This window comes from Perissodus microlepis, chromosome 18 (genome assembly GCF_051167445.1).
Source record: "Perissodus microlepis isolate ML-2025 ecotype Zambia chromosome 18, ASM5116744v1, whole genome shotgun sequence".
NCBI classification, from domain to species: Eukaryota; Metazoa; Chordata; class Actinopteri; order Cichliformes; family Cichlidae; genus Perissodus; species Perissodus microlepis.
The window spans coordinates 33,441,302-33,462,312 of NC_140478.1; the positions used below are offsets into that span (position 1 = coordinate 33,441,302).

At 41.7% G+C, this 21,011-nt stretch overlaps 1 protein-coding gene across 1 annotated transcript; it reads left to right on the forward strand.

The window, feature by feature from the left end:
• Positions 1–9,287: 9,287 nt before the first annotated feature.
• Positions 9,288–16,918, forward strand: LOC146368666 (uncharacterized). The gene is made up of 2 exons (XM_084912277.1): positions 9,288–9,579; positions 15,431–16,918. The coding sequence occupies exons 1-2, from the start codon at positions 9,408–9,410 to the stop codon at positions 16,267–16,269; spliced, it is 1,011 nt and encodes a 336-aa protein (XP_084768403.1). The 5' UTR covers positions 9,288–9,407; the 3' UTR covers positions 16,270–16,918.
• The last annotated feature ends 4,093 nt before the right edge of the window (positions 16,919–21,011 follow it).

A 21,011-nucleotide genomic window follows, 5' to 3' on the forward strand; every position in this document is an offset into this window, starting at 1 on the left:
AACAATGTTAGCCTTTTCTGCAGCTATAGGGCATATATGGTATCACTCTTGGCTGGAAGCAGTGCTTAAACAATGGAAAAAAACACAAACTTTGTCAAAAACCTCTCATGTTTAGCTGTTTTCCACTTTTTCTTTGGTCATTTTAGCCTTTTTGGCCAGGGTGAAGAGAGTATCTGCCATCAAACAAGAAGACAGCCGCATGTAACTACGACGCTGTTTGCTAGTTCACCTTACATGCATTAATGTAATAACGTGGTTAGCCTCCTCAACATAAATTACACACGAACAACATTAAGCTACTCACGCAGAGAAGAACGGCTGCTGCTGCCATCATCATCCGTCATCATTTTTGCTACACTGGCAGGGCTAGGGGCCAGGACTCTCCTCTTCGTGTTTTTGGGGGATGTTGCTAACTCCGGGTCCGATAACAGGCAACCCACCCGCAGTAGATGTGCTCAGTGTGACGTCTCACACCAAGCTATCAAATACGGCGCATTTTTCGGCTTTTAAAAAAAACGCTATGTGTCTCCAGGTGTTTCATCGGATTTGAGGTGTTACTTCCTTTGACAGTATCACAGTATCAGCTTAAAGCACTTGTTGCAGGCTGCTAAGTTTGCATATTTTGCTGTGAAGTACAGCCAGACCTTTGACCGCTTCACCTTGGGCATTTTTAATCTGTAGCTCTGCTCTAAAAGAACCTACGTACCTGGACCCGCCTACTATCCTCGGAAACGTAAAATGATTGGCTAGAATTCAAAGTGTATGACATCTCAGGAAAAAAAAGCACCGAAATAAAGCACCGAAATGTGCGCTGCTTTTCGGTCTGGTTACTACCGTTTATGTCAGAACCGGTGCCATCATGGCACCGGATACCGGTACCCATCCCTAGTCTGGACTTCTTTAAGTTGCTTGAGAAGCTTCTTCAGTTAGTTTAACTGAAGAAGCTTCTCAGATGAGAGGTGAAACGTCTTCAAGCAACTTAAAGAAGTCCAGACGCTTTTCTTTCCAAGCTCCTTAGACATCCTGTCCGAGAGTGACGCTGAAAAGCTACTTCATGCATTTATTACTTCCAGGCTGGACGACTGTAATTCATTATTATCAGGAAGTCCTAAAAACTCCCTGAAAAGCCTTCAGTTAATCCAAAAATGCTGCAGCTAGAGTCCTGACAGGGACTAGAAAGAGAGAGCAGATTTCTCTTGTACTGGTGTCTCTTCTAGATAAATGGACTGGTATAGCTTGGCTCAATCACACAAGCACTTCTATGATCTTTCTATCTAACATTCACACACAGATGGATGCATTGGAGAGCACCATGGGGTTAGTATCTTGACTAAAGATAGTTAGACTTGCAGACAGGGAAAAAGTCCTGCTCCTTACATATAAGGTCTTAAATAATCAGGCCCCATCTTATCTTAATGACCTTGTAGTACCATATCACCCTATTAGAGCACTTCGCTCTCACACTGCAGGCCTACTTGTTGTTCCTAGAGTATTTAAAAGTAGAATGGGAGGCATAGCCTTCAGTTTTCAGGCCCCTCTTCTGTGGAACCAGCTTCCAGTTTGGATTCATGCGACACTCAACTGTTGTTATGATTTGGCACTGTATAAATAAAATTGAGTTGAGTCATGGTGTTTTCTGCCTATTGCAGCATGCTGACTCTCACCTGGATGGTACTGGTGGAACTGTGAGAATCTTTTTGTTTTTGAGTGCTTTGATTCAATAAAACAACTTCTGCTGAGTGAGAAGCTGCTCAGAATGGGTGTTACCACTTCTACTGTCTCCTGGATTGCTGATTATCTGTCAGAGACGCCTCAGTTTGTATGGCTGAGCGGCTCTTTGTCTGGGGTGATCAGTAATACTGGGGCACCATAAGGCATGGTCCTATCTCCATTCCTGTTTACCGTGTACACCTCAGATTTCCAGTACAACAGTGAAACGTGCCACTTGCAGAAGTCTTAGTGACTCTGCAGTTGTTGGGTGTGTTTAGTATGGGCAGGAGTCGGAGTACAGGGAGCTGGTGGAGAACTTTGTGGAGCTGTCTGGAATAAATCATGTCAGCTCTGTTTCACTGTCACTTTCCCCATAAGTAAGAGTCACCATTAAGGTATCATCCTCCTCCTTCACTATAAGATGCTCTGCCTTGTCAACAAGACAAAAGAGATGGTGGTTGATTTTTGGAGGATAATAACTGCAAATAGACCCATCAACATCATGTGTGAAGAAGCAGAAACAGTGGATAGCTGCAGGTACCTGGGTTTTCACCTGAATGACAGACTGGGCTGAAGGACCAACAGTGATGCTGTACAAGAGGAAGCTCAGGGCAGCAGCAGTGCCAGAGATACATCAGGATCAACAAACTTCACAAGGCTGGAAACATGATTGGTCAGAATTTGGATGTATTTAAGTCAGTGAGGGTCAGAACTGCTCTCCATCATGGACAACCCATCACACCTGATCCACTCAACCTTAGAAGCAGCAGAGCTCCTTCTCCCTCAGGCTGATTCAACCTCACTGACATAAAGAAGGAAATCAGGAAATGATTCCTACTCTTCTCTGTACAAAAACTCTTCTTTCTGTGACGGGAGAGCACACCTGTCAGGACATAAGACTCCACTCACATATTTGTGTATTATACCTTGCTGCACCTGTTTCTCAAGATTCAAGAAAGCCTTTATTTGTCACATGCAAGTCGCCCTGCAGCAAAATGCTAATGTTTTAGAGTGAAAGAACATCCAGATAATTCAGTTTTAATTCAATCAGTGAGAAACTGAAGCTTATTTTAAAGAAACAGAAAACTTCATATTTGAACGTTCCTGCAGTTGGTTTGTGGTTGATGTGGATTTGCTGCTCATGTGAATCCTCCCACAGTGTTTCATTAGCAGCTGTAACCACAGTGACTCTGATAAAACAGGAATTAGCAGAATCCATCTGATATGAAGCTGTGCTTTGAATACCACTTCCCTCCTCTTTGAAGAGTAGTCAGATATCTGTGTTCAGGTTTTTGTACAGCCTCTTCTACACTTTGTATCACTGTGTTTGTAGAGCACAGTAGTAGAGAGCTGTGTCTGCCAGGGTTAGGGCTGTTATGGTCAGATTAGTTGTTGTAGAAGATGTGTCTGAGTCATATCTTCTATTAGGGATATATTGATCTGCAGATCCTTTTCCTTTTTTCCAGAGTATAAACTGAGGAGCCTGAAGGTCAGAATCATGTCTGCACCAATAAAGCCAAGCATCACTTGCACTTGTCTCATAGCTACATGTGAGTGTGACAGATTCTCCTTCTGCTTCAGTGACTTCAGGTTGTTGAGGAGTGATTGAGTCTCCAGCTGTTAGTCCTGGAAAAAGAAAGAAGAAAAGTAGTGAAATGCAGTCTGTATATCTGCTTAATGCAGCAGCTTCAACTAAACTTTAATCCCTGTTCTTAAACTCACCTATAATGTGAGATAGAAGCAAAAAGAGGTGCAGCAACATGTCTTTGGAGTTATTAAAGCCAGACAGACAGCACATGAACAATGTTCTTCCACTGCAGCACAATGACCAACAAATAATGTCATTGGATGAGCTCAGGTTCAGTGGGCGGGGCCCAGTTTAATAGCTCAGCCAATCAAATAGTTTTGTGCTTCCACAGCAGCTCTGTCTCTGTCTCTGATCTTTACTGCTTCATTTCTCTGTTGTCTTTGTCATCAGTCCAATGACACAAGAATCAGAGGTTTAACAGTGTGTGGCTCCCTCTAGTGGATGTTGTGGAGTATTCTGTTGTCTTTGCTCCAAAGGTTTTTGTACAGAGTTTTGCTGTTTCCTGTCACTGTGGGCTGCAGAGCACAGTAGTACACAGCAGAGTCTGTCACTGCAGCAGAGGAGATCTCCAGATCTGCACGTTTCTCTGTTTTGTCAATGTGAGCTGAGAATCCCGACACAGCTTGATGAACTGATCCTCCCTCTGTGATGTAGAGCAGGAACTCTGGTCTGGATCTCTGGTATTGTCGGTACCACTGGATATTGTAGATAGAACCATCATATGTACAGGTCAGGTTGATGTTTCCTCGCTCTGCAACAGCTTCTTCAGCACGTTCCTGCTTTATGCTGTTCATGGAGCCCAAAGCTGCAAATGAATGATTCATGTCAGTCAGTCTTTTTCTTTCTTTGTGAGCATAATGAGATGAAGAAATCTGCTAATAATAACTCTGATCAAATCTTGTCACAATGAGACGTTTCTGTGTTCTAACACTCACCTATGCAGTGAGAGAAAAGTACAAACAGGTAAAGGAACATGTTTCAGGTGCTGAAGTCACACAGCAGATGAACAAAGTTCAGCAGAATGAAAAGACTAAGCAGCCTCTCTGCTGCACAGCCTTCTCCTCAACATCAGGCTGGCTGTAGTTCTGCAGAGAGAGACCATCTCATTGGCTGAGTTCAACACCAGTGGGTGGAGCCAGACAGAAACCTGTTTAGAGTCTTTATGAACAGCGAAACATCTGTTGGTTATTTTTACAGCTGTCCTTGTTCAAGTCAATTCTGTTTTATTTACACAATGCCAAATCACAACAAAAGTTGCCTCCAGTTGCTTTGCACTATAAGGTAAAGACCCTACAATAACACAAGAAACCAGAGAAAATCCCAACAATTATATGATTATGAGCAAGCACTTTGGCGACAGTGGGAAGGAAAAACTCCCTTTTAACAGGCAGAACCAGGCTCAGGGAGGGGCGGGGCCATCTGCTGTGATTGGTTGGGGTGAGAGAAGGAAGACAGGATAAAGACATGCTGTGGAAGAGAGACAGAGATTAATAACAGATATGATTCAGTGCAGAGGTCTATTAACACATAGTGAGTGAAGAAGAAACACCCAATGCATCATGGGAATCCCCGGCAGCCTACGTCTATTGCAGCATAACTAAGGGAGGATTCAGGGTCACCTGGTCCAGCCCTAACTATATGCTTTAGCAAAAAGGAAAGTTTGAAGCCTAATCTTGAAAGTAGAGATAGTGTCTGTCTCCTGATTATGAAACAGGAGACAGACACTTGGAACCAGTGCTCAGTCCACTCCTCTACATCCTCTTCAGCTACGACTGTGTCCCCTTCCAGAGCAACACCTCCATCATTAAGTCCATTGACGACACAGCCATCATGGGGCTGATCACTAGTAAAAAGGAGGCTGCTTACAGGGAAGAGGTGGCTCAGCTGGTGTCATGGTGCCTGGAAAATTATCTCTCCTTAAATGCTAAGACTAAGGAGATGATTATTGACCCAAGCATCAGGAGAGAGCAGCACGCCCCACTATACATCAACAGGACTCGGGTGGAGAGGGTGAAGATCTTCAAATTCCTCAGCACTCACATCAGTGAGGATCTCACCTGGACCCATGACACACAGTAGATCATCAACAAGGCTCAACAACAACTCTTCTTCCTAAGGAAGCTGAGAAAATCTGGATTAACCTCTAAACTGCTCAGCAACTTTCACAAATGCACAGTGGAGAGTATCCTGACAAACTCCATCACAGTGTGGTACGGGAACAGCACCACTCAGGACAGGAAGGCTCTCCGGCGTGTAATCGACTCATCTATGGAGTACCCCTCCCACCACTACAGGACATTTATAACACTCGCGTCATGCAAAGGGCTCACAACATCATCAAGGAAAGGCCCCACCCACAGCACACACTGTCTGTCGCTACAGGAGTGTGAAAGCAAGGAAGAACAATCTCAAAAAGAGTTTCTATCCACAGGCCATCAGGCTGCTGAATCACTGACTAATTGTCAAACTGTTATTATCTGTCCTGACCTGTAAATTTGCAATTTTGAACTTTTATATAGAATATAATACAACTTCATAGAATATAAACAATTTGAATATTTAGTTGGACTCATCTGGTTGTGTAAGGGCTCTGCTTTGCAGTGTCATGTTCTGCTGCTCCTGAGGCTGATGTTCAAGGGTTATAAGAGAGGACGAGGTAGCTGAGAACATTATTGCCGAGGCCACAAAAACGCCAGCTGAAAGTTCATCCCACAAGAATTGTTATTTTATACTTCAAATAGTTTTCATTTTAATCATCACAACCTGCATCCTAACAAATCACAGAGGTTTAACAGTGTGTGGCTCCCTCTAGTGGATGTTGTGGAGTATTCTGTTGTCTTTGCTCCAAAGGTTTTTGTACAGAGTTTTGCTGTTTCCTGTCACTGTGGGCCTCACAGCACAGTAGTACACAGCAGAGTCAGTCACTGCAGCAGAGGAGATGCTCATCTTGATTTCTGTTCCCTTCACTTGAATCCTCAGTCCAGGAGTTTTTTCTTCTCCTACTGATCCTGAAGGTGAGTGTGAGATCAGGAGCTCCGGTGCTTTTCCTGGATGTTGTCGATACCAGAAGAAATAATTAGCAGTACCTTTAGAGTAAGTGTAGGTCAGAGTAACTGTGCTGCCTTCTACACTGGACTCTTCATCTTTGGATGGAGTGAGGTCTTCACAGCCGACACCTGAAAGATGAGATGACAGTATTAAATGTGGGGACGTTAATGAATCATTTGAATTGAACATACTTTCCTGTGTAGGTGAGCAGACCTGTGAGAGTGAGAAGAATCAGAGGAAACACACAGTGATGTAATGACAGCATGTTGAGGAACATAAAGTTTGTTTTGTGTTGAACTCTGTTGAATGTGGAGGTTTTTCTCTCTTCTATAGTTCAGTAACAGCTCAGCTCCTCCCTGAATCTCTGCTCCTCCTCTCTGCTCTCAGTCACTCCTCCTCCTGTGGTTTGCAAACTTGAACCCCTGTGAGGTGGGAGGGTCACTGGAGTTAAAAATACAGGAATGTCTCCCCCCCCACCCACCCCCCATTTGTCTTCCACTTTGGGCCAAAAAATATTTCCAGATTATGTCACCTTTGAGCTGAGCTTCTTCAGAAATATTTAATATATTTAAAAAAAACAGCTGCGGTAGAATATAAAGTATGATGTTGTCAGGTAAACAATTGAAATAGATCCCAATAAATTTCAGCATCAGACAATATGTCAATAAAACATATCTATTTATGCCATGAAGTTGTTGTGCAGATGCTAATCATGGACGAGGTTTGGACCTAGCAGAGCAGTGACGTCATTTCATTCAGCATCCCCCTCTACAGTTATGAGCTGCTTAAAACTGTTCACCTTTTAAGCAGGTCTGGGCTGCTGGTGTGTTTCTTATTCACTCACTATGAGTTTAGATAACTGTCTCCATTTTAATCATTAGTTATTATTATTCTCTGGCTCTCTTCAACAGCATTTCTTTATTGTGTCTTCCTCCCCTCACCAACTTGTCGCATTGGTTGTCTCAGGTGGACTCAGACGATAACTTTTCACTCAGTATGTAAGGATGTGTCTCAAAGTGTGTTTAAAAGAGAAGAACGGGTTTATAAGAGGGCGGGGAATGTGTGGAAAGTTTTTATGGCTTAAAATATATAAAAATATCAGAATAAACATATGGATTCTTCTTTTTGGATTTTAACCTATTGTTGGGGTTCCCAGCACTTAACCTCCACAATAATGGAGGGAATACTGTATAGATTTAGACAAAGATATATAGATATATATAATAGATATATAGATATAAATAACAATGAATTAAACTGACAAACACAAGCTTAAACATCTCACCCCAACAAGTTGATGAAGGCAAAATATTGACTGTGGTATCATTTTAACATCTCAGACACGGAATAACAATTATGAAAGGACGGCAGCAAAATGATTTGCTGCTTCTGAAGGAGTTTCCACAAAAGCTTCAACTTATTGCAGCCACTGCTTATCTGACTCTGAGTTTACTCCAATAATTTTCTTTCTGATTAAGATTTGCACACCATTAAGCACAAAATTAGGCACATTTTAAATATGCTAAATCTGATACATTTGTTTATCAAATATAGCTTCTGCTGTTTGACTGTATTCCCTAATTTCTTTGTGTCTGAACGTTCCTGCAGTTGGTTTGTGGTTGATGTGGATTTGCTGCTCATGTGAATCCTCCCACAGTGTTTCATTAGCAGCTGTAACCACAGTGACTCTGATAAAACAGGAATTAGCAGAATCCATCTGATATGAAGCTGTGCTTTGAATACCACTTCCCTCCTCTTTGAAGAGTAGTCAGATATCTGTGTTCAGGTTTTTGTACAGCCTCTTCTACACTTTGTATCACTGTGTTTGTAGAGCACAGTAGTAGAGAGCTGTGTCTGCCAGGGTTAGGGCTGCTATGGTCAGATTAGTTGACGTAGGTGATGTTTCTGAGTCATAACGTTTATCAGGAATATTTTGACGATCACTGTCGTCTTTTGCTCCTTTCCAGAGTATAAACTGAGGAGCCTGAAGGTCAGAATGATGTCTGTACCAGTGAAGTAGAGGATAACTTGATGTTGTCTGATAGTTACATGTGAGTTTGACAGATTTTCCTTCTGTTTCAGTGACTTCATCTCGTTCAGGAGTGATTGAGTCTCCAGCTGTTAGTCCTGGAAAAAGTAGAAAAAATGAAGCCATCAGATTAACATTGTCTATGAGGCTGAGAGGAGAAGACAGTGGAAATTAGGAAAAGTAGGACAGAAGTAAAAATCTAAAATCCTCCAGACCAATTATTCATTTCTAGCACAGGGTTCAGAGCAGAGAAAGAAATGTTGCGTTCTGAGAAAGAGACAAAAGTTCACCTATGAAGTGAGATGAAAACAAAAAGAGGTGCAGCAACATGTCTTTGTAGTTATTAAAGCCAGACAGACAGCACATGAACAACGTTCTTCCATTGCAGCAGATTCACCAGGTTGTGCTTTTATTTCCTCAAAGTTTTTGCTCTCCAGACAGAAATCATCTCATTGGTTGAGCTGGACGTATGTGGGCGGGGCCTGTGGATGATTTTGAACCTCCAACATCGAAGTGAGTGAAACAGTAAAATATACAGTGATGTTAAGTATTAAACATTACTGACAGGCTGGATTCAGTAGGATTGATCACTCTTTCTGTTAGCAAATACATGAATAAACCCTTTTTCTATTTTACGCTGCTCGTGTACGCCGACACTAACACAAAAATCTGATTTCCATCCACGATTAGATGAGACACGAGTTGAATATCATTAGAAAGTTTGCAAGATGAAATTCACAGTGTTTTATTCATGAACGATCTTTTTCGTCACTGTTTCATGTTTAGAATCTGTTCGGATGTATTTTTGTTATTAAGAAATCCAGAAAAAATATCCCAACTAAAACCTCAATGATAAGAACTTTTTTAAAGGCGGAACAACGAGTAAAATGTCCTGTTTTGGCGGAACTTCCCTTGTGCAACACTAGACGGAAGTGAACGACACAAATGCAGAAGTAGCATTAGCTTTGTTCCTATGTGACCGAGCCGAGTGTTGTTGTGTGTGAGCTGAGTGTGTGAGCTGCGGCGGTAACAATGCCTTCAGTTCAGTATCTGAGAGAGTTTATCAACGAGCGACTAACTGCTGCTGCTGAACAAATATTCTTGGAGTTTGAAAAAACGATCGTCCAGTACGAGGAAGAGATCGACCGTCAGCGCAGACTGCTGGATATCACCTGGAAACCCCAAATCAAGCTGCACAGGACAGGTGAGTGTCCCTCTGAGGGATCCTGATCACAGCTCTGCGGGACGTTTCTGATTGTGAGGACTTTTTGGAGATGTGAGCTAACAAAGAGCAAACAGAGGACAGGCGAGTTTCGCTCTGATGGGTGAACTCACTTCAACTCTGTCCTACGTGTTGAAATTTCAGTGTGCAGAGGGTGGACTATAAAACACATCTTTATTCACCACAGACAGTTATAACCCTGTTGTTTCACACAGCTCATATAAACAACAACAAAATATGAAAACTATTCATTACAAAGGTCTGTGAAGGTTCTCAGTCCTCCAGGTCATCGTAGTCTAAGGAGCTTGGAAAGAAAAGCGTCTGGACTTCTTTAAGTGGCCTGTAGACGTTTCACCTCTTATCCGAGAAGCTTCTTCAGTTCTAAGGTCAAATGGTGGAGAGTCCCAGATTTAAGCTCTGTTGGAGTGTCCCACCAAGAGGGACAAAGGACCCCCTAATGATCCTCTACCTAATCACATGAGCCGAGTTGTGAAAGCGGGTGTGGGTCACAATCAGCCAGGGTTTTGGGTGAGCTCATTGTGAAACCTGGCCCCAACCTATCATGTGATTTCCTGAGGTCAGATGGCCCAGGATGTGAGAGGGTGTTAAGGCATCTGGGAAGGATCTCAGAACTGGAGGCGGTGGCTTACGACACCAACTGTCTGCCACCTATAATCCAGTTTTTCAGATCCCAACTCTTCTTCAGTTCTCACATTGAGTGTTTAGTCGAGCCCTCGTGTTGCTCCTCAGTGATGCTTTAATGGTTTTACTGAAGCAGAGAACAAGTTTAACTCCGTTTTCTCAGCTGTGTGTAAACAGCAAGCAAATTCTCTCAGCTGAACCTGTAACTAATAAAAGTGAAATGTCTGTGAAAATGCAGGAAATAATGAACTGTGTGAATGTGTTAAATCCGGGGCGTCAAACTTATAGCCCGCGGGCCACATTCGGCCTACAATACAACTATATCCGGCCCCCGTGATAATTTCTTATGTCAGTTATTACAGTTTTTCTGAATTGCTAAAACACATTTCCTTAAATCTCATCTCTTTGTCTCAAAACATTAAACACAAACTCCAAAATTCAAGCTACACACACAAAATCTTCGACTTGTCTTGCAAAACCAAACATTTGACCCAAAACTATTTTAACTTTTGTCAAAATCAAGCACTACTGTGAAAAACCACACAAAACCAGCCAATGTGCAAACACGACTTAGCAACGATTACACACTACAGAAATAAATACAAAACACTGTGAGAGAGCTGGAAAATAATATTTATCTATTCATTCATTTATTCTTGTACTCACATTTTAACAAAAAGAAAACTGCAGTAAAAAAAGATACATACATACATACATACATACATACATACATACATACATTAAAAAATTATATATTTTTACAGCATATTCAGGTAATTTAATCTTCCTCAGCATCACACCTCTGTGCTGGGTCAGGCCACAGGACTTCATCCACATCATATGTTATGGTCTCCCTTGCAAGGCAACGAGATTCCAGATCCAGCCCTGAGAAGATTCCAGTCCCATCTCACATGCTCCATTCTTTGCTTGAAGTAGATTTTCCTGTGTGTAAGGGTTTCGGTCGTATACTTTCCATCTCCATGCTGAGAAAAACACCTCAATAGGGTTCAAAAGTGAGAGTATGGTGGAAGAAACACATTGATAAAATGCTGCTCATTGTGAAACCAGTTGCATAATTTTGAACCACAGAGAAAGCTCACATTGTCCCAAATGATATGGGATGCTCTGCCTGCTCGCGGTCTCTCTACTCAAGCAAAGCATCCTGTAGACCATCCAGGAATGTTGCTATAAGTTCGTTGTTGTACAGCCCAACAGTAACATGACTGTGGAGAAACCCATAGCTGCTGATGGCAGCACAGTTACATTTCCGCCACGCTGGCCACACAGTTCAATAGTGGCACATTGACCTATGACATTGCAACCTTTTTTTCTCCTTTTTGCTAGATTCAACATGTATGTTGTCTTCTATATTCCCTTGCTGCATTTCATGCAGTCAAATTGCATTATTTCGACGGACCATATCCACAATAAGTGTCTCCTGGTGTTTAGGGCTGGGACGATGTGTCGACGTAATCGATTACGTCGACGTTAAAAAAAACGTGCGTCGATGCGTCGTCACTTTCAAAACAGACATGGCGGCAGCGAGTAGCAGCAACATGATTGAGGCAGCCGCAGTCGACTTAAATCAATCCACCCGAATACGCAATTCTACAGTATGGGGACATTTTAACAGAAAAGGAAGTGTTTCAGTCATTTGCCGGCTTTGTAAGGTGGAAATGGCCTATCATAAAAGCACGACGGCTATGCACCAGCACCTCAAACGACAGCATCCAGGAGCAGCTTCTGCAAAGGACAAACCACCGTATGTTTTCAACTTTTTTACTAACACTGGTTTTTACCCTTTAATTCATCCAAACACCCCCCTCGTAGGCCTACACTCACTCATAGACACAGGGAAAAACACCCAACCTCCGTAAATGCAAACCTCATTTAAGCTGCTGTTTAGTTGGTTTTTATTTGTGGCCCATGCTGGCAAAATGAGTCTGAATGCGCGCAGGCTGATTATGGGAATCTGCGAAAGACGAAAATGTGAGACAGCGAATTGGCCGCAGGAAAAATGTTAATGAGGATAACGCACCACCTGCTAAACGTAGCCGTCGTGGACACTATTACAACATTGTTAAAGTGCTTATAATCGAATAAAATTAAAATGGAATCGGATTGTAAAATTAACCGCTAGATTCATTGATTAGGGAAAATAATCATTTTGCCCAGCTCTACTGGTGTTGTGAGCACATGCGTGTTCTTCCACCCTCATTTGGCCATCTTTCAATTCTAAGCAAAATACCATTTAGTTATAAGTATTGTTAAATCTCCCAATTCTTTGATCTTTGGGCTGAAGGAAGAACAACACCTGGTGTATAAATGCTCAATCAACAATCTCTTTATTCCATACAACACTTTGAGCATTAAAAAACGTCTAGATGGGAGATGTGGACAGGAAGGTGTCTGCCAGATCTCAAAGGCTACGTTCACACTGCAGGTCTTAATGCTCAATTCCGATTTTTGATCAAATCCGATTTTTTGTCTGCTTGTTCACACTACAAATAAAATGCGACAGCAAACGCGCTCTAGTGTGAACGCTCAAAGCGGCCGCATGCGCAAAAGAAGACGTCACACACAACGCGCTCTGTTTAGACCCAGAGCAAACAGTGTTGTTTGACTGATGGCCCTTAACATAAAAACTTCGGACTTTACGTTTCCCAATTTTTGCTTTAAGTTATTTTGTTATTTACATAATAATGTAAATAACCTAATAATGATCCTTATTGCTGTTTTAGAGGAGCGGTGCTTCAAAGGATAGTTGCAGATTTCTGTCAGAATCTGCAGATTATACAGAACAAATAAAATGTTCACGTTTCTCCAACGTTGTCTTCCCAACAGTTTCACTGACATCTACACTGGATGGCCAGGAAGTGTTCGCGATGTCTTCTCCGGAGCTGATAATTGGCGTCTGTCTTGTGTCAGTGACGTAAAAGACGGATTTAATGCGACATGACCATCAAACAGCAGTCGCTTTCTAAAACATCAGATATGTATCGGATTCAGGACCACATACGAAAGTGACCTAGATCGGATTTGAAAATATCGGATTTGTGCCGTTCACACTGTCATACCATGATCGGATATGGGTCGCATAGGGTCAAAAAAGTCGGATTTGATGGGCTTTCGCCTGCAGTGTGAACGTAGCCAAAGTGTCTGACCGTTTCTCGCATTCTTATAGCTTTGGCCCCCCCCTTCCACAGTCATAAAACCTAAACATCCACATTCTTACTCTCTCTCAGTGAGCCTAAGTTCTGACCTTGGCTTCCTGTGCAGTGTGTTCTGTTCTTCCTAATCAGACAAATAAGGCCATGATTCTCTGAAAACAGTATTTCTTATGAATCAGCAGTATAATGCATCATAAACAATGTAATTCATTCACAATAAATCAGCTGTCTCGTGTAATACAAATCAGTTTAATAAATGTAATAGTTATCACCTTCTTCTAAGTCAGGAGAATAATGCAGCCTAAAACTACATAATGATTTCAAAATCTTTACTTAGAGGTATAACGTGGCATAAGATAGTCTGATAATCTCACAGTATACTTGCATAGCACATGTTTACATCATACTATTTCATTTACAGAACTAAAATGAGTTTGTTGTGTACAGAGAATCTTTGAGCTTGACTCAACGGTTAGGCCTCATGAATACATCTTTGTGGATGAAGCTGGATTCAATCTAGCAAAAAGCAGAAGAAGAGGTTGCAACATGTGTTTTCAATTATGAGTGGTAGTGTGTTAATGATGAAAACTGTGTGTTAGTTGTGTTTCACTTCTGTTGCCTGTGTCCATCATTCTGGGTACAAGTGCGCCACACTGCTAAATGTGTTTTGAGTTTGAAAGTTTAGAGTTTTGTTAAATGGGAGATTCAGATTTGCAAATGGTGTCCTGACCAGATGAATAGTGTTTAAGATTTTGGCATCTGTGGGATTGATTTAATGAAAGAGTTTTCATAGTTGGCAGTATAATTTTTATAATGGGATTTAGTGTTTTAGCAATTCAGCAAAACTGTAATCGCCCGTCTATATGTTGGAGCCAAATCTTTAGCCTGCTTAGAATCCACGCAGACAGGGGCGGGACTTTATTTTGATGGGCACACCATGTGGCCAATCACATGGAAAGACAGACTGGGACCATACCATTACGTGAAAGAATGAAGGGGGGCAGACGTTTTGAAGACAGCATATGTAGTGCTACAGGCAGGCACACAGAGAGACGGGAGCCGGATTTAAATTCAAGCATGTCGGGAAAAAGTGAAGAAACATAAAACAAACATCTGGCTGCATTTCAGTGATACTGGAGACTGCAAAGCTACAGAATTGATCAAACTAGGAGCTGCTTTTATTTTCAGCCATTTTCCACTGTGGAGGACAAAAGGTTTCAAACGTGTCTGGTCTTAAAATGTGCATTCTCTCTATTAGTAATAAATGCACTAAATAAGACTTATGGAAACACAAAATGAAAAGTGCTTGAGAAAGACAGCATTTGAATATTACGTAAAATAAACTATATATGACGTGTGTTTGAATGGCAGAGATGCAGAAATGTGTGCATCTAGCACAGATCCATGGCTCAGTGTGTCTAAATGAGTCTCACAGGCCTGAATGTGCGCTTGAAGCCACTGGGACAGCTTGTGATCTGACGGCACTTTCTTTTGTCTTCCAGTTCTTTATAGGTCGTATAGGTCAAAAAATCAAAATTGTATTTAGAGAAAAAAATCAATGTGAAGATTAGTTGTTTCAAGACAAACTATTCTCTGAGTTAGTGAGGCCGTACTTGAATGATTTGGCTTTCAGTTTATAAACTCAGGGCTGAAGAGATGGTACAGAAAGCTGTGCATGCTCAGATGGAAAAAAACAAACATGAAGGAGATTTATACAAAATGAAACAGCTAGTCATGGACAAATGTGAGGTCATCGATGGTTACAGCCTCGTAGAGTAAAGAGGATCGATGTTGTCTCACAGGACTCATCTACACAAGGCATTTTATAGAGTACAGCAGCAACGGCAGTTTCTTAAAACATCTCCACATTTTGACTTTTTCTCAAAATGGTCAATGACATATATATTTTTTGATATGTCCCTAATACTCCATTGCATCGTTTTGCTTTCTCCACCCTTAAAATTAGTGACTTGAGCTTAGAGAATCTCAAGTGTATTTGTTTTCTCCTTTCATCCCTCTAGACGTCCCACAGCAACACGTCTCCTTGGAGGAGGAGGAGGTTCTCCCTGAGCAGCAGCTTTGTAACCAGGAGAGGAGCTCCAGTGTGGACCAGGAGGAACCAGAACCTCCACAGATTAAAGAGGAACAGGAGGAACTGTGCAGCAGTCAGGAGGGAGAGCAGCTGGGACTGAAGGAGGAGACGGATACCTTCATGGTGACTTTTATTCATAAGGAAAGTGACCACAGCAAACCAGACCCAGTCAGCTGGGATCAACTTCTCGCTCACAGCTCTGATGTAACTGAAAGACAGTCTCAGGAAAGAAGCAAGACTGTAGATTCAGGATCAACTAGAAATAGAAAAAAAAGTCACAAGAATGCAGATGATTCACCTACATCAGAGAATCACTCTGACACAAGTAAAAGGGCTTTCAAATGTGATGTTTGTGGAAAAGCCTTTAAGCAGAATTATGAAATCAAAAGACATTATAGAATCCATACTGGTGAGAAACCATATCCTTGTAAAACATGCAACAAAATGTTTGCATGGAGTGGTGATTTACTGAAGCACATGAGAGTTCACACTGGTGAGAAACCATTTCCTTGTAAAACCTGTTTGAAAATGTTTGCAAGTACAAGTTCTTTATCGAGCCACATGAGAACTCACACGGGAGAGAAGCCATATGCTTGTAAAGCATGTGGGAAAATGTTTGCGTACAGTAGTGATGTAAGGAAGCACATGAGAGTTCACACTGGTGAGAAGCCATATCATTGTAAAGCATGCGGGAAAATGTTTGGTTTTAGTTGTTCATTGTTGCGCCACATGAAAACTCACACAAGTCAGAAGTCGTACTCTTTCTAGAGAGAAAATGATATCATGGAAGCCAAGGTCTTCCAGTTTATTACATGTGAGATTGGTCTAACCTGTTCCAAAACTTTAAGTTTTGGTTTTTTTTGGAAATGTTTGCCTTTACTTGCTGTATATTGGATAACTGTCAATTTCTGTGTTGTGTAATTAAAGTTAGTACGTTGTGATAATGATATGAAATAATAATACAGTGGTCCCTCGCTATGTGGTTCACCTTTCACAGATTTCTTTTGTGCAATTTTACATGCTTTTTTTTTTTTAAAGCACATTGTGTCCTGCATCCTGATTGGCTGTAGACCATTGTCAATCAATCTCCTGCAGTGTCTCCTGTATAGTACAGAATGCATTCAGCTTGTCAAATTTACCTAAATCTTTAGTCGCTAGCAGTGTGACTCTAAAGTGCTGTACTGTATGTTTGTAAGCTTTTTCCAACAAACACAAAAATGTCAATGAAACGTTTAATACTAATACTGCGCTTATTTTTCTACGAAGGTTTGAACTTTGAGAGTGTTTAAACGAGAGAAGTGTGAAAATGTTCATGCCTGTCTGAGAAAAGTGTATAAAGTGTGTAGTGAGGGGTGTATAGAGTGTGTAGTAAAACATCTCTAATAATTGTAAAAAATAAAGTTGGCTACTTCATGGATTTCACCTATTTTTAGACGCAGCTACCGCAATAAACGAGGGACCACTGTATATAGAACTATTTGTGTGTCTACATACATTCATCGATTTTTCTTTCACTCTCCAGCGCTGCCTGGAGCTGCGTAAAGACTATCACAGCTCAATACCCCTTGAACAGGTTGCCAGCCTATCACAGGGCTAACAGAGAGGCCGACAATTTGTGAGAATAACAGCCTGTGGCAGCAGCTCTGTTTCTTTTCTTTTTTTCATATTTGTTGCTAATCTTTTTTTTTTTTTTTTTTTTTTTTTATGATTACGTTTTAATAAACCATGAATATGTTGTTTTCTGCAATTTTATGGAACTCTTCGTCGTTTTTTAAAAACATTTTATAACGTCATACTGGCCAGAGTTGCACTGTATTTACATATACTCGGGTGCTAGCACTCCCGAAACACTTCTGTTGTCCGGAGAAAGAACAATCATCCCGTGGGAACTCGAGCTGAGATGTCAAGGGTACTAATCCAGAGCAAGACTTTAACAATGGAGAAGGAAATATAAACCCTTAATTTCATAGTGGTGAATGAGAGGTCTCTGGTTAATAAGATGGATGAGCTGTACTATCCAGGTGAGTATCATCTCACCTGAATCTCATGGAGCATCACTTTGAAACACTGCCTAGCATGACTCTGAATTCACAGACCTACAGGTTACCTGAGCACAAGAGACAAATTGCATAAAAGGAATTGACTGAAATGTTTAGCTGGGAGTAACAGAAGAGTCGCACAGTGCTTGGTGTATCCCCATAGTTCTTGTAGTGAAGGAAGATGGTTCTCTGTGTGGACTACTGAAAGGTGAATGAAGTGTCTCGCTTTGATGCTTATCCCATGCGCTCGGTCGACGAGCTCCTGGACCAGTTATGCACTGCTGGTTTTTTTCACAGTGCTGCATTTAACCAAGGGCAACTGGCAGATTCCCTTGTTTGCAAAGTCTAAGAAAAAACTGCCTTTTCCACGCCGTGCGGGTTGTATTAATTCATCACACTTCTGTTCAGCTTATTTGGACTATTACTTTCCAGCACCTCATGGACCGGGTGCTGTGGCTGCACGCTACATATGCTGCTGCCTACCTGGATGATGTTATCATCCAAAGCAACATCTGGGCGGAGCATGTGCAAGGGTCGCTGGGGTCCTGGAGTCTTTGAGGCGGGCGGGGCTCAAGGCCAACCCGGAGAAGTGCGCAGTTACACAGAGGGACGTATACTATTGGAGGTGGGTAGGTGCGTCCGCATCCCAAGACAAAAAGGAGGTGAGTCGGTTCTTGGGGGTGGACGGTTACTACTATTGGTTCATGCCCGGCTTTGTGGAGCTGACCAGCCCCTTGACCGATCTCACCTGAAAGGGTGCCCCACATCTGGTGTGGTGGATGGAGCAGTGCCAGGTGGCGTTTGTGCAGGTGGAGAAAGCTCTTTGAGGGGAACCCCTGCTACACACACCTAACTTCTCCCTCCCTTTTATTCTGCTGACCGACGCTTTGAACAGAGGGCTGGGGGCCGTTTTGTACAAGCAGGTAAGGTGGGTTGACTCGGAGCAGGAGGCCAGGTTTTTGATATGTTTATGATGTGTTTTGATAAATTATGCATTTTCATATTGTGAGGCATACTGATATACTAACGTTGTTATTGAAATTTTGTGTGAAAATAATGTTTAGTAGTTTTGTGCAGGATACCCAGGTTAGTTTGCAGTATTGTGTTAAAATCACAATAAGGGATCGGAAATCAGAGAGGACAGCTGTGAAACATCTGCTGACATCTAAAATCTGTTGTTTAAATCGACAAAGAGCAGCAGGTCAGCTGATCATAGCCTGTACATTGACAGGTTCATGAGTATGTTCCAGGTATGTGGAGGGTGCTCGGGAGATGCTTTTGTCCCTTTTTAATGAAAAAGAGGAGAACCTCTTCCACTATGTAGAAGAAACATATTTGGCAGGGGGGAGGTTTGCCTGTGACACCATCCATCATTGCATGCAGTTAGTTTATATTCATATTTATTGATTGAGTGTGTATGGAAATATTACTGTTCTTCATCATACAGTAAATGTTCTTCTCCGTATGAGTGTAAAAGATCCTTGAAGTTTAAACTTTGAGATCCTTCAGTTTGGTGTGGATAAATCTCCATGTTGTGGGTCGTTAATTTATTATTGTTTTCATGACACTATGGATTATCCTTCATATTTATATGTGCAAAGATTTCAGCACTGCTTTATGAATTTGTATCTTGGTTTACAACAGATCTATGATTTCTGTGATTTCCTTTGAAATTAACCATAAGCATTGTTGGCTGTAAAATGTCAGCCAACTCTAATGTTCTTTACTGAGAACCATTCAAAAATGTGAAATACATAAAACTGACAAAAACCAACAGTAATATCTTATTCCCCTGTGGTTATGGTAAAGTTCTAGCAACCACAGCTGCCAGTATTTTACGGTAAATCTAACTACATTTTTTAACACATGACACCAGAGAAGACACTAAAATCAAAGGAAGATTATTCTTCTTTTATTTATCAAAATTTATTTTTGATTTCCTGCAGGAGCAACTTCTGTAATTCTGTCACCAACACATTTTTTTCAGGACGTCAAGCAGAGCCTTGGCTTCATGCCATCCCTTAAACCAAAAGAGAAAAAACAATTAACAAAGAAATACTGAAATTTTATGAAGGGGTTGGGGTCTCATTTGTCAGAGTGTCCTGTGACCAGAGACACTAAAACTTTCACAACATTTAGATATCAGATTCTTTCCATTTCAGGACCACAGACAGCGACGATGTTTCCTCCTGACTGTTGATGCTGATATAAAGTGTTGGTTTGTGGTTGATGTGGATTTGCTGCTCATGTGAATCCTCCCACAGTGTTTCATTAGCAGCTGTAACCACAGTGACTCTGATAAAACAGGAATTAGCAAAATCCATCTGATATGAAGCTGTGCTTTGAATACCACTTCCCTCCTCTTTGAAGAGTAGTCAGATATCTGTGTTCAGGTTTTTGTACAGCCTCTTCTACACTTTGTATCACTGTGTTTGTAGAGCACAGTAGTAGAGAGCTGTGTCTGCCAGGGTTAGGGCTGCTATGGTCAGATTAGTTGATGTAGGTGATGTTTGGGATCCATATCGTTTATCAGGAATATATTGACGATCACTCCGTGATCTTGCTCCTTTCCAGAGTATAAAATGAGGAGGTTGAAGGTCAGAATGATGTCTGTACCAGTGAAGGTAAACTATGTCATCACTCGTCTCATAGCTACATGTGAGTTTGACAGATTTTCCTTCTGTTTCAGTGACTTCAGGTTGTTGAGGAGTGATTGAGTCTCCAGCTGTTAGTCCTGGAAAAAGAAAGAAGAAAAGTAGTGAAATGCAGTCTGTATATCTGCTTAATGCAGCAGCTTCAACTAAACTTTAATCCCTGTTCTTAAACTCACCTATAATGTGAGATAGAAGCAAAAAGAGGTGCAGCAACATGTCTTTGGAGTTATTAAAGCCAGACAGACAGCACATGAACAATGTTCTTCCACTGCAGCACAATGACCAACAAATAATGTCATTGGATGAGCTCAACTTCAGTGGGTGGGGCCAGTGCAATAGCTGAGCCAATCAAATAGTTTTGTGCTTCCACAGCAGCTCTGTCTCTGTCTCTGATCTTTACTGCTTCATTTCTCTGTTGTCTTTGTCATCAGTCCAATGATACAAGAATCAGAGGTTTAACAGTGTGTGGCTCCCTCTAGTGGATGTTGTGGAGTATTCTGTTGTCTTTGCTCCAAAGGTTTTTGTACAGAGTTTTGCTGTTTCCTGTCACTGTGGGCTGCAGAGCACAGTAGTACACAGCAGAGTCAGACACTGCAGCAGAGGAGATCTCCAGATTGACTCGATTTCTCTCCTTGTTCAGTGCAGCAGTCAGTCGAGGGTTTGGGGGGGTTGCTCTCACCACACTCGGCTCACTCGTATCAGTGATGAGGAGAAGGAACTGAGGAGCTGATCCAGGATCGTGTCGATACCATTGGAGATTCTGGGCTTTAACTGAATAGTTACAGGACACAGTAACTGTACGGCCCTCTGATGAAAA

Bases quoted from the DNA above. Each gene is read 5' to 3' on its own strand.
- LOC146368666 (XM_084912277.1), top strand. From the start codon at position 9,408: ATGCCTTCAGTTCAGTATCTGAGAGAGTTTATCAACGAGCGACTAACT. The intron at 9,580-15,430 runs GTGAGTGTCCCT...TCATCCCTCTAG, and splicing joins AATCAAGCTGCACAGGACAG to ACGTCCCACAGCAACACGTC.